Source organism: Cydia amplana, chromosome 2, assembly GCF_948474715.1.
Source record: "Cydia amplana chromosome 2, ilCydAmpl1.1, whole genome shotgun sequence".
Classification (NCBI taxonomy): domain Eukaryota; kingdom Metazoa; phylum Arthropoda; class Insecta; order Lepidoptera; family Tortricidae; genus Cydia; species Cydia amplana.
This window is the reverse complement of record NC_086070.1, coordinates 4,569,182-4,582,900: the sequence shown is the minus strand read 5'-3', so window position 1 is coordinate 4,582,900 and position 13,719 is coordinate 4,569,182. Positions and strand designations below refer to the sequence as shown.

At 39.2% G+C, this 13,719-nt stretch overlaps 1 protein-coding gene across 4 annotated transcripts in view; it reads right to left on the bottom strand.

Moving 5' to 3' along the window:
* The window catches only part of LOC134662048 (AN1-type zinc finger protein 6), a 46,501-nt gene that overhangs the window by 3,699 nt on the left and 29,083 nt on the right, over positions 1-13,719 (bottom strand). For 3 of the 4 annotated variants that reach the window (XM_063518315.1, XM_063518317.1, XM_063518316.1), the window contains 2 exons: positions 9,459-9,656; positions 3,287-3,425 (listed from right to left, as the gene is read on the bottom strand). In XM_063518315.1, the coding sequence (XP_063374385.1) occupies positions 3,287-3,425; positions 9,459-9,656 (337 nt within the window). Of the gene's footprint in view, positions 1-3,286; positions 3,426-3,983; positions 4,413-4,540; positions 4,684-9,458; positions 9,657-13,719 lie in introns of those variants that run through there. The other variant, XM_063518314.1, reaches the window with a different exon arrangement.

The following is a 13,719-nucleotide window of genomic DNA, read 5'->3' as shown; positions in this document are numbered from 1 at the left end:
GGCGTTAAAGAGATATTTGTCGCCGCACGTTCCAGGATGCAAAATAAGTGACTACTATTTGAGTAGCAGCGTATGTCCACATAATAACTATCCGTGAAGTCCGGTTTTAAGTATAGTAATAGTAAGATAAGGTCAATATTGAGTAAACTATCTATATTATATTTATTTACTATTTTATTTTACGGTCTAATTTATAGTTTTTGCTTACCTATTGATTCATTGGCGTTTGGCATTGTAGTTTTAGCTTGTAAGTATGACTCTATTGACAGTTATAAGATGTACTACGGTATTTAAATAACGCTCGTCTGTAACTACATGATCTTAGATCTATAATAGCGACTCATAACTTCTCTGTTCGACTGTAAGTCATACAAGAGAGTTAAGTAGCGATTGCGATATAAAAAGCTATAAGTAGAAGGCTTTATCACACGTTTAGAACCTTAAGTGCAAATTGCAGATTATTACTCATATAGATGTTAAGGTTGTTCAATTCACTTTGAGCTATAAGCTATAATACTAGCAGCTTAACATGCAATATAGCGCCCAAAACAGCTACTGTAGATCTTAAATCTTTAGATGAACCTTTTAAACACTTTTATCTCACCAGAGCCTGTAAACTGTAAACTAAGACTATAGATGTAGCTATTCTAGAGCCAGGCTGTCTTTAGGTAAGAAAATAGGTGCTAAGTGTCGCCTAATTGTTTGTTGGGATTTATATGACGGTGCGCAGTGACCCATGCTGAACAAAATTCATTATTACTTGGTTATATAATATCTTACACCAATAAATCTTATGTTTTTGGAAAGATAATGAAATGTCTCGTATATTTTGTAAATACATTAATTGCGATAAAGTTATAATTTATTAAGTTAGAACCATGTTTTAGCAGTACTTATGTGCATGCACGGTAAAAAATCATGTTTTCAATTATTTTGAAAATGAGTAAAGTTATGACTACAGTTATTGAAAACCAATTATAGTACGTTTAATATTCTTTCAAATGGTATCTATCACGAACTGATCAATAAAATAAAACCCGAGAAATAATGAAAAGTTGACGCCGATCTCCTGCCATTTACGTGACGGCGCTTAGTGACCCATGTTGAACAAAATTCGTAATTACTTGGTTATATAATATCATACACCAATAAAACTTATATTTTTGGAAAGCTAATGAAATTTCACGTACATTTTGTAAGAATATTATTGGAGTAAAGTTATAATTTATTGAGTTAGACGCATATTTTATCAGTACTTATGCCATCCATGCACGGTAAAAAAATCAAATATTTTAAAATATTTTGTAAATTACTAAAGTTATGACTACGGCTATTAGAAACCATTTATTGTACGTTTAATAACCTTTCAAATGGTACCTATCAGCAATTGATCAATAAAATAGAACCCGAGAAATAATGAAAAGTTTACGTCGGTCGCCCGCCATTTACGTGACGGTGCGTAGTGACCCATGCTGAACAAAATTCGTTATTAATTGGTTATATAATATCATACGCCAATAAAACTTATGTTTTTGGTAAGCTAATGAAATGTCTCGTATATTTTGTAATAAAATAATTGCGGTATTGTTGTAATTTATTGAGTTAGGCGCATATTTAATCAGTACTTATGCCATCCATGCACGGTATAAAATCAAATATTTTAAAATATTTTGTAAACGACTACAGTTATGACTACGGTTATTATGAAACAATAATAGCACGTTTAATACTCTTCCAAACGACACCTCACACGAACCGATCGGTCCCATAGGACTCAAGATGTGAACAAATATCAATAATGGTCGGCCGCCATCTTTGCCCCCCTTTTTTTCGACCCGTCCCCCTCTCCATAAACTAAAACCGGTCATTTCGTATTCTAGAGATCACGAGGAACACATCCATACCAGTTTTAGGTATTTAGAAGAGATGTCGACGACTCTTCTCGAAACAGGCCGATTTCCACCTGTCTATTTATGCGTGCATTCTGCTAATAACCCATGGAATGTTTTCTTGTAGATATACCTAATTGCTACAATTACGTCGGAAAGTGTATGTGTTGGTTGAAATATTTCACGGTTTGAAGCGGCAAACACAATAATATAGTGCGTCAAGCAAATCTTGTCAGTAGCAATGTACTGCAAATTAAAGTAGGGTAACACCATGTAACACCCAATGAGCAGAATTCAGGCAGAATTGCGCTAAGAAAAGCAGCAATGTACATCGAACCATAACGTGTTTATTTTTCCGCCCTTCATACGTCAGTTCGAATGAATTATCATAACCTCAAATTTTAGTAATATTTACCGTCAACGAGAATGATTGTACATTGTAGGCACCTTAGCTTTGCTTGAGGTCATGCATAATCTTGGTATTTAATGGTGACAGCAGAAATTTCTCTTGAAATAGAAACGATTCAGAATGTAAACAATAAGATGATGGCTGTCATTCACGATCCACATTCCACAGATAACACACAGATGACACGCGATTTTGGAATTATTCGAACACAGTGTTGCTAACCCGCGATTTTTCAAATTTGCCGCCTTTTACTACTGACAAGATTTGGTTGATCCAGTATAGTTGTCGAATGACGTACAAGCTAATCACAACTGCCGGAACGATGGAAGGTAGAGAAGTGCCGACCGAGTCAACACAGCGCACGTCATCGCCACGCGCGATAACACAGATTTCCTTATCACAAATCGGACGTGGGCAACCGCTCTTACGAAGTTTAAACTGCTCGTTTCGCACGTTGTTGCTATCGCTGCATACGCAAAACGCTACGAACGATACTACTAGAGAAAACCTGCATCTTTCATTATCAAATTTTGTAGTAGTAAGTATTAAAGTAGAAAAAAAGTGAGATACTTAGGTTATTTAGATTTAATCGAAAGTTATAAAAAGACGACTAAATATAGTCAATTTTATGTAGATTGCTGTTGGGTCAATCAACTACTTCTTGTTGTTATTCTGTCCCATCAGTGAGGAGACTATAGTAGCATAGATTGTTAGAACTGCCGTACCATGTTCTACTAACATGCTCAGTAGATGTCCCATTATGGAAAGGTCTACCATGAAATGCAAGTTTGGTTCATTTAAATACGAAAAACCTAGAATTTTAAGAGTGACTCAGGAGACCGTAACCAACGTGTGTTCTTGTCACACGTTAGCAACGTGTGACAAGAAAAAGTTGACTAACCCTAGCTGTTACGTTACTCTCTATTAGTCGTAACGTCCCGACACCGGACTAGCGGCCTACTTTGTGTAGAATGAATGTGACATTTACCTGTAAGTCCAACCTTCTTGCGGCAGACGGCACATCTGTTCTTCTTTTTCTTATCCTTGCTGGGGTCCTTGTCGTCCGCGTCCGTGTCGGACGTCGTGCTGGCGCCGCTCGTGCCCGCTCCACTCTCATCTTCCAATTTCTGAAAAATACAATGACAAAACTTAGAAATTATGCTTCGTAATTTATTTGACAAATCTTTTCTTAGGCCCACTTGCACCATTCCACTAACGCGGGGTTAACCGGTTAAACCTGGAGTTACCAAGCTTACCAGTACAATTTGACACTGGGTTAACGGTTTAACCGCTTAACCCCGGGTTAGTGGGATGGTGAAAGTGGCGCTTAGTAAATTAAATATTCTTAGCAAACATCCGCTCAAAACGGCCGAAGAAATTAAAACTAAATCATACGAGGGACATCTGTTCCTTGCCTCTGGTTTAAGGAATTCTTTGCAATTAATGTCGAACGTCGATCGACAACGAGCGAGATTCAACTCAACTTCAGTCATTGACGTCAAGGGTAAACTCATCGATTAGACGGAACTATCGATTACGTCTACATCGTTTAAATATAGCGACACCTTAAAAACACGCGTAAGCCCCTACATGGGACGAATAACTTCAGTACGGCACCGAATCGAACGATTACGTCACGAGGAAAGTCCTAAGCCAGAATTTAAATCGTCATCAAACTAACACACCCGTTTTAGAGTCTTTTTGCTAGTTTCTGGTTGGGGGGACCGGGGCGTGTCAAGTTTGAGTGTTTTATCGTCGGGCCGGGCGTCGGCATCGGCGGGGAAGATCTCGTTGCGGCTCTCCTGGATGTCGACCATCTTGACGGGGCGGTGGTCGGCGGGCGCGCGCTCGGGCTGCACGCCGTCGGCGGCGGCGGCGGCGGCGGCGGCGGCGGCGGGTAGCGGCACGCTGTTGTTGACGTCTAGGGCCGGCCCCCTCTTGTCGAAGCTCTTCATTCGCCCCGGGGGGGCATGTTCCTGGCCGGAGCCTTGGCTGTTGTTGCTGGTTTTTCTTCGAAGCGCTTTTTTTATGAGCCGTTTACCCTTCGATTCTTTTTTGTTGGGGTCATTTTCCATTATTGGGTTTTTCGTTTTGTTTCTGGTTGGACATTTTGACTGCAACACGACAATATTATGAAACCTGGGGCGATATTGCTTGCCGATCGTGACAGGTTTGAAGCTATTTAATTAAATTTATTCGAGTAAAAAGTACGTAAGTATAATTTAAAACTACGAAACTTTACCGTGTTATAATAGAAAATCGCCCCCCATCTCAAGTTATTAAGAGTTGAGAACTTTTAAAAATTACTGACGAGCAATAACTACGATATTCTGATTTTTAATTTACAGTAAATATTAATATGAAATATGTTGTAAATATTTTTTTTTATATTAGTCACGAGTGTCAGGTTTGTCAGTGTGACACTATTTAAATTTGAAATAGTCTTTCTTTTATGCCAATGATATTTTTTTCACTAAAAGGTTGTGTGCCTGTCAGCATGAGGATGATTAGGGAATATTACGCGAAAGTCTGCGTAGGGGGCGCCACTCCTTCGATAAGTCACAATCTAAGGGTCTACCACAAACGAGAGAGTCGGAATTTTGTTATCTAACCTCTCTATCACTCTTGCATATTCGAGCGATAAATAGGTATACAGTGTGTAAATCCAATATGGGCGAATATTTAAACGGTGGTTAGCATAGGACCTAAAAAGTATATTGAGATAGATTTTACTTAGAAATGCATTGAAAATTTTAACCATACAAAATAATTCGGCCCGCAATGTAATACACCACACACGTTACGGGATACGAGCTTTTTAAAGTAACTGTCATGCCTATGAAAAGCTCGTATCTCGTAATGTCATTATCATCTTCTGTTTCTTAATGTTTACAGTACATTGCTGCTCGGTACATGTGGAAAAAATTAATCACGGGGTCATAATTAAGTGTAACTTAAAAAACATCTTAATTAATGATAAGACGGGTAAATTCTATATCTGGTTTAATTTATTGCCCGTATTTGACTTACACACTGTATAGCTGAGTTTAGATTTCGCGCTTCCCGGTAGGCCATTTGTAAACAAACCGCCTTGATGTATCAATGTCATATTTGATTGTCTGTGAGAACTTATCAAAAAACAGTTTAAGGTACAGTATGTATAAGTTACCTCTATGGTATACTTATGTCACTAGTGCTGCACACTGGCGGCAAAACATTGCAGTAATACAGGGAGTATTAATGCAATGTTTTTAATTCGAATTAAATACAGAGTGTAAAGGTAAGGCAATTCAGACCTCCGAGATCCTTACCTTACTTACCCAACTCTTCACAATCAATGCAAACACCAAATAATAGGTATACAGGAAAAAAACCGGCCAAGTGCGAGTCGGATAGTGCATCAACAAAAAATAGAGCAAAAAAATCGTGTTTATTGTATGGAAGCCCCCCTTAAATATTTATTTTATTTTATTTTTAGTATTTGTTTTATAGCGGCAACAGAGATACATCATTTGTGAAAATTTCAACTGTCTAGTTCGCGGTTCATGAGATACAGCCTGGTGACAGACGGACGGACGGACGGACAGCGAAGTCTTAGTAATTTTAATGTAATTTTTTTTTAAAGATGTGTCCCGCCGATTTTGTTGCCGGTCCCATATTGGGATACCCTCCTCCAATTGAGGGGGGATTTAAATCTTCTCGGGGCCGAGGTGTAGGGTTGGAGCCGGTTAGCTGTATTTGACGTTCATAAGCGCATTGTAATTATGCCTACTTGAATAAACTATCTTTTTATCTTTTTTATCTTATCTTTCGTAATAGGGTCCCGTTTTTTACCCTTTGGGTACGGAACCCTAAAAAATGGTAATGAAAATATTATGTCTAATACTAATATAAAATACAAATATCCATCGCTTTTGACATTTAATTTAAAACCCCTTACAATACAGATGATTTTGCAAATAATCTGAAGATTTTAACTTTTTTACATAGTATTCTCTCCATAGTTTGCCAATCTGGCTGTTTGCTTTGTTCACAAATGCCAAAAGCGTAAATTTTGCTTTGTCTAGTCAACTAGAAGCGAAGCCATAAAAATGAAGATGGGACGGACTTTTAAAACACGAGACGAAACGTCCGGTAACAGGGACTCATTCATCGTCTTCTAATCTATTTATTTATCGTATGGCATTATCTTCTAATACGAATTCGTCTAAAAAGTGATTTTAAGTCGTCTTCCTCCCTCGTCCTCCTCGTCGACCTCGTCCTCGTCGTCCTCTAAGTGTCGTCGTTCCTGATATAACGAAGAGGATAAATCATCGGCTTGTGTAACCTCAAACGGCTTGGCTCTTTAATGCGGTTATATGCACCTCGATACAACTTGAGATTCGATTGCCGTCGCCCTAGAGATTACAGATTACACATGTCGCAGTCAATCCCATCTATTCGCTCCGTGCAAAGCGGGTGGTAGGGGATGCCGAAACGATCGCAGCGCTTGATGTGGCCAATAATGACAAGATTGGTAACAGTGTTTCTGTCAATTCCCATACTTCTCAGTTATTTTAACTTTATAATCATACTTACGATAAAAATGAGTCACGATAACTATTGTGTGGTAAACTGCAATAATACTGGACGAAACAGTAATAGTAAATTTTATACATATATTTTCAACCCCGAGCTAGATATTAACCTTTTATACCATATAGTACTATTCCAGGCTTAACAACGTAATGGCTAAACATTTTATCTAGTCTATGTCAACACAGAGTTTTTCTTGTATGTTAATAAAATAGTATGGCTAATACAGTGTACCAACATTAAGTGATTGTAATATTAGTTATTGAAAGCCCATCAAAAGCACACTTTTGGCATGTAGGGTTGTCTGTCGTCTATCACAAGTGCCACAACAGACATTGTGCCTATTAAGCGGGAGAACATAAATTTTTATCATAAAATGTGTTGATTAAAACCTGTGAAAAAGGTCAAAGTTTTTATAATTGCAAGCATCGTACGTATCCCCAGGAAGAGGATCACTAAGTGAGTCATCAAAACATAGTGAAACATGCGTTTTTTCATTGAAAAACCAACGAAGGAAATTGACCGAATAATATAAAACAATACACTCTTTTTGTTTGGGCAGTCGTGTAAAAATACACAGATAATTCTTACTGTTTTCACTAAAGCAAAAACCAATGAATAGATTCCGCACATTGTTAAGTACATTATAGTAAATATTTTTATGAAATAATCTTTATTTTGTTGCGCTCGCTATTTGATAGCGCCGACCACGTTGCGAACGCTAGGCGGCGCTGCCATCGTGCACGGTCCCATATTGGGCTATTATTTTGAGCTATACAGGGTGTAATCGTTAAGTGTTGCTCGGCGATAGTTCCGTAAATATAGCAGATATCAGAAAATTTCAAATTGATATCGAAAGTGCATAAAGTGAAAGTGAAGGGCAATATACACACGAGTGTTGTATTGTAATGCCTAATTATGATAGTTCCATACACTGCTTTATCCACACAGACATTAAAACACTCGTGTGTATATTGCCCTTCACTTTCACTTTATGCACTTTCGATATCAATTTGAAAATTTCTGATATCTGCTATATTTACGGAACTATCGCCGAGCAACACTTAACGATTACACCCTGTATAGCTCAAAATAATAATTAAATAAATCATATTTTTGCAAAAAATATTTTTGGCATCAAACGGGTAATGGTTACGGCTGAAAGCAATCACAAAGAGACATTCCAAAAAATAGGATATTTTGGAACTAGAGTGTTTTGAGACCTATGCATTATGAGAATAAAGTATTACGCCACGCACAGGTGAACACAATTTGGGGTATTTTGGGAAAGGTGTATTTTGGGACTAGTTCTCAATGGTTCTCGTGTAAATCGAGAATGAGCCTTTTTGGAAATATGGTATTTTGGGCCTAGTTTCTTATGAGAAGAGGGACTTTCGAAATTAGAGTGTATTGACTAATAGTGCGTTTTGAGACTATAAGTGCATTCGCCACCGGAAAGCTGGGCGCTTCAAGCGCTTTGAGTGCAGCCCGACTGTCGCTGAGTATATAGATATTCTTCCCTTGGGTTTGCTTAACTATATTCTCATGAACACAGACAATTATAGCGAATGTCTCGGCTTGGAAGACAGTGGTGTAATTGCCCATGCTTGTACTACTACTAAAGTCATTTGCATAAATGTACCAGATTCTGTCTTAGACCCGTCTGTATACCATATGATGTCGTTTCCACCAGAGATTGGTGCTTCAAGACCTTCGGTCCATTCAGCCCTTGTTGGAATTTTAACGTTAAAATTCTTATGGAACACAAACTTGGGTTGCATCTTATCGCAGCCCATATTCGTAATCCTTTTCATGAAATTGTCACATTCCATGTTTGTGTGTTTGGTCTTTGGCTTGCTATCGCTCCAGAGGCCTGTTAGGGCCAACCTGTGTAACGATTTCCGCGCCTCAGATTGTATCACTAGGTGTAGCGGCGGGAGGTCTAGCAGTACCTCCATCGCCGCGGTTGGCGTCGTTCTAAACGCGCCAGTAATAGCCATGCATGCCGTTCTTTGTATTTTCATAAGGGGCATTCCTGCATGTGCTCTTTTGAACGCCTAGATAGTTCACTTCATTGGACATTTCCAGTACCCTTCCATAAAGCTTCAACTGCTTCATGCCATTAAGGGTCTTTTTCCTGGTAAACGGTATTACCACTGTTTTGCCTGGGTTTATGGGAGAGTTGAGTTGATGACAGTGTTTCTCTATCACTCTTCCATATTGATGTGAAAGTGACAGTTGCGTTTCGTTCGCTACGGAGCGTTAGCGATTGGCATGTTGTCTACGGGGCCAGATCTGATGGATCATCGATCGACATATTTCAACCGAATCACGGATAGATAAGAGTAGATTAATTAGGTGTTTATTTGAAAACGTCGTAAAGTGTTGTCCTTATGCGTGGACATTGCAGGCATGGGTAGTGGATGTGTTAGGGCTCGTACGCACTTGCGGTTCGGTTGCAACAACTACGCCGCCATGGACAAAAAACGGGCTAAAACGGCGGGAGCATTCGCGACACGCGGCGGGCAACAGCCAACAGGCAAGTGCGTATGAGCCCTTAGAGAACAAGAGAATTGTGGCCTCACGTCTGTGTGCTGCTGCGGTTGGGCGGCGAGGCAGGGCACGGTGGGCGCGGCGGCGGCGAGCGGCGTGGGCGCGGGCGCAGGCGCAGGCGCGGGAGCGGGGGCGGGGGCGGTCGCAAGCGCGGGCGCTGCCGGCACGAACGGCGCCGCCACCGGCGACGGCGTCGTCGCGGGCGGCTGCTGCTTCTTCTTCAGAGCCTCCTGGAATACAGACAATGTTTCGTTGTAATCACTTTTATCACTTTCAGTTGTTGGAACTTTACTTTCTATCAATTAAACAAATGTCTAGACAGAATTGTTTGCCAGACAACGCTGTGGGAATTTGCCAGACGAAGGATTTATACCTGTTATAGTCATATTTCAGCAGCAGATAGCCATTTCCTTGCTTAACTTGCCTAATATCTGGGAGACCGAGCTTTGCTCAGAAAACATATAAAAGCTCAAAAATGCGCGTTTTCCCAGAGATAAGACCTATAGTCTGTTCGGAAAGAGAAGAGTCGTGGAATGTATTGGGCCCCATACATTCTACGACTCTTCTCTTTCCGCACAGACTCTAGCTAGATCGATTTTTCACCCCCCCGACAACCTCCATATAATCGTAATCGTTAGAGGCGTTTCCGAGATCCCCGAAATTATATATATATTTCGGGGATCTCGGAAACCTTTAAACCTTACATACATACATTACATACGTAATTTATAATGTAACGTTTATGTTACTGAGAGATAGACACGCCAAATTGTTATTTTACTTATTTTTTGTCAAACTTTATGGCCCAATTACATTTTGTATGACGTCCGGGTTATTTCAATACCATAAAACATCGTCTGTTCAAAAACCCAAAATACCAGGAAAATAACAGTTGGTTATCAATAGGAAAAGAAAGAAACGATCCATTATCAACTTAAGTCTGTATGCGCACGCAGAAGCGAATATAGTTTAATAACTGTTTTATGTATAGCGTTAATTTCTGTGCGACAAACTTTTGTAAGAAAAAATAATTGCGATAATTTACTTCGTAGACTCTTCTCCATATGTACAGTCAGCAGCAGAAGTTGCTAAGCGGGCGAGCTGTTCAAAATGACCTTGACACGCTCTTATTCTCTCAACAATAAAGTTGCGTCAAGATCATTTTGAACACCTCGGCCGCTTAGCAACTATTGCTGCTGACTGTACATAAATGTTTTATTAAAAACGTTCCTTCAGCGAAACTAATTGTGTACCTAACAATTATCATTTAAACCTTAAAATGTACCTACGTATATTAGTTGTATCGTGAAAGCGCGGCTCAGCAAGGCGACCCGTTTCTCAAAACTGTTGTAAACATAAAACTTAATCACGTTATGGACTGGTTCAGGCAGTGTCCAGGCAGCTTAGATTTGATAGTGCACCGAGTACCGGTGTTTTATAGCTAGCCCACAACTGGTTGCCCACAACTATGTATGTACCTCCATGTAATTATATACCTAGAGTTAGACCAAGCTAAGTTGGCACCGACTTTGATAGCCCAGACTGTGTTAGTGTTATTTTAAATGTCAAACTTCTATGAAGTTATTATATAACACATTCACTACAAAGAACACGTACCTATGTGTGTTCATTTTGTATTCGAAATGGGGCGCTTGGCACTGAAAGTGTTAAAAAAAAAATTCTACTCGTCGACTGCAATGCTTGAATTAAGACTTCGTATACCAAAGTGAAATCGCATACTTTTTTCACTATGGGACCCCAACTCAACTATAATATTAATTTCGATACAGTTTAGTCAACTATAATATTCATTTCGATACAGTTTAGTCAACTATAATATTCATTTCGATACAGTTTAGTCAACAATAATATTCATTTCGATACAGTTTACTCGACTATAATATTCATTTCGATACAGTTTAGTTAACTATAATGAAATTGACCAATCGAAGGCGCGGAGCAAGTACCAGGGCCTCATGAGTTACGAGAAGGTGTCGTTGACCAACCGGCCGGGGGCGCGGAGCGCGGGGTCGGGTCACGTACGAGTATGAATGTATCGCGGCTGCTCGCGCATCAGCTGTATACTTTTGGTTTTTTTACCTACATATATAATTCTTCTACTAGTTTTAAGTATTTTTTCGTAGAAAAAGTATTGTATACAATAGTGATATAATCAAGCTTTTCAATCTCGTACCTTACTTAGGCAACTCAGCAAGCTTCGTTGCCTAAACACGGTACTCGACTGAAAAGCTCTCCATTATATCATGATTGTATAAAATACTATTTACAGTACATATGGAGCACTAGTGCGTAAAATAGCACTTTTAGTGCGTAATTGCGTATGTCGAAACTTTAAAGTGCCATATGTACTGTAAAACGTTGTTCGATACATGTGCGAATAGGTAATTCGCAACTCTTGTCGATTTATCGCCACTCGTTTCGAATTTCCTCTTTTTCGCACTTGTATCGAAAATAACTATTTTCGCCAGTAACTGGGTCGAAGTGTTTATAGTTCTTAAGGCCCAGTAGGTTCGTGTTCTTCTCCCACTTTAACTGAGCGTTCGCGTAAGCGAGATGGTCAGATGGATGTGTGTGCTCGCGATCGCGATAATAAAAAAAGTAATCGCCGAGTTCATCAAGCATAATATTGCGCATTTTTAGAAATAATTTAAATATTTTAGTTTTTAATGCAAGTCTTATTCTATTCTTTTTAAGTGCAATGTAGACCTATATTCGTGATTTTTTAACTCAAGACTCAAGATACCAATCGCTGAAGTCCCTAGAGAAATGCCTCAAGATTGCTAATTAAAAATCATATCAATATCATAATAATAATCATATATCGTGATCTAAAAAAGCGCTACGACTTTTCAAAAACTCAGTTTCTGTGGTTCGCGGTCCTTAAGGCCTGCCGCACACCGGCTGCGTGTGCGTGACGTGCACGTGCGCGGCGTTGTAGTGTACAGATCCTTATGAAAGACGGCACACCGCTTGCGTGACGTGTGCGTGTGCAGCTCCAACATCCAACAGCTCACTTCACGCACACGCAGCCGGTGTGCACAGGCAAAGCATCGGTCCGCGAACGGTGCACTTGAATTAGCCAATATTATGCCAGTACCTATTGACATGCTAACTAGCAACTAACATTGGTGTGAATTTCATAATAATTGTAGTTAATAACTTATTAATAATAAGCAAACTGACAAAACATGAAATTATTGTCAAGATGTAGTCATTAAAATCCATTCACCTATTAAAGAAAATCATTTGTTAATTACTGTTATTAGTATGGTTCTAAATTCTACTTTCAACAAACGATTATATTATAGGAACAGTTTTTAAATCAGTTTAACATTTATGTTTTATTTTATAAAATACACCACTAAGTAAAATGCGCAACACCTACATGAAATGCCCCAAGAAATATAAAAGACACGTAAAAGTTCGCCAGTAGTTAACCTTGCTGTATTGTGCAAATGCTACTGTTTTTTAGCATATCTACACTATGTGGCAACATCTAGGTGCACTTCTGTGTTATTATACAAAAAAGGCAAATTAAGTATTTCTACACGTATTTGTGAAATCGATTTAAGAAGAAACATTGGGAGCAAAAGGCTTACTGGCTACTGGCACAGAATAAAATAATAGTATAGTAGGTACAGAAGATTCACTCTCTAACAAAAACGCGTCTATTACGACAGATATGACCGCTAGGTGGCGCAAACGCGAGCAGGCGTCCGGTCCGTAGTGGTGCGCGGCAACTACTATAGCTAGACACCAAAATTGGTGTGGGCTGCATGTACTTGTAAGTTGTAGGTACTTGTAACGACGCGACGAAATCGCGGAGTGAGCCACGCCTGCTACTGGTAAATTAACAAATACTTTAAGTGTGAAGGTTGTTTTGTGGCAGCAAAACGTTGCTAATGTCATGTCGGATAAGCCATAGAAGACATTCTTTTTTAAATTAGTCTGAAAATGGCGTCATCTACATTATCTTGGAATAATTAATGTATGCATAGAGTTTAGTAGTTACGAGATAACTGAGGAACAGACATGCATTGCAAACAGTACAGGTTAAACACATGACCGTGTTTTTCTGCGTTCGCCGCAGTCGTAAAAAGAGCTTTTATTTTGACAAAGTAGTAGAAGTAGTTAAGTGGCTGAAGTATTTTAAATAAATGATTTCCTAGGTGCTTTTAACGATAAAACATCATGCCAAGATAATTATTAACACCTCGCCCACTTCAACACTTCACTTGCTGACTGCGTCATTACGTTACAGGTAGCCTCGCA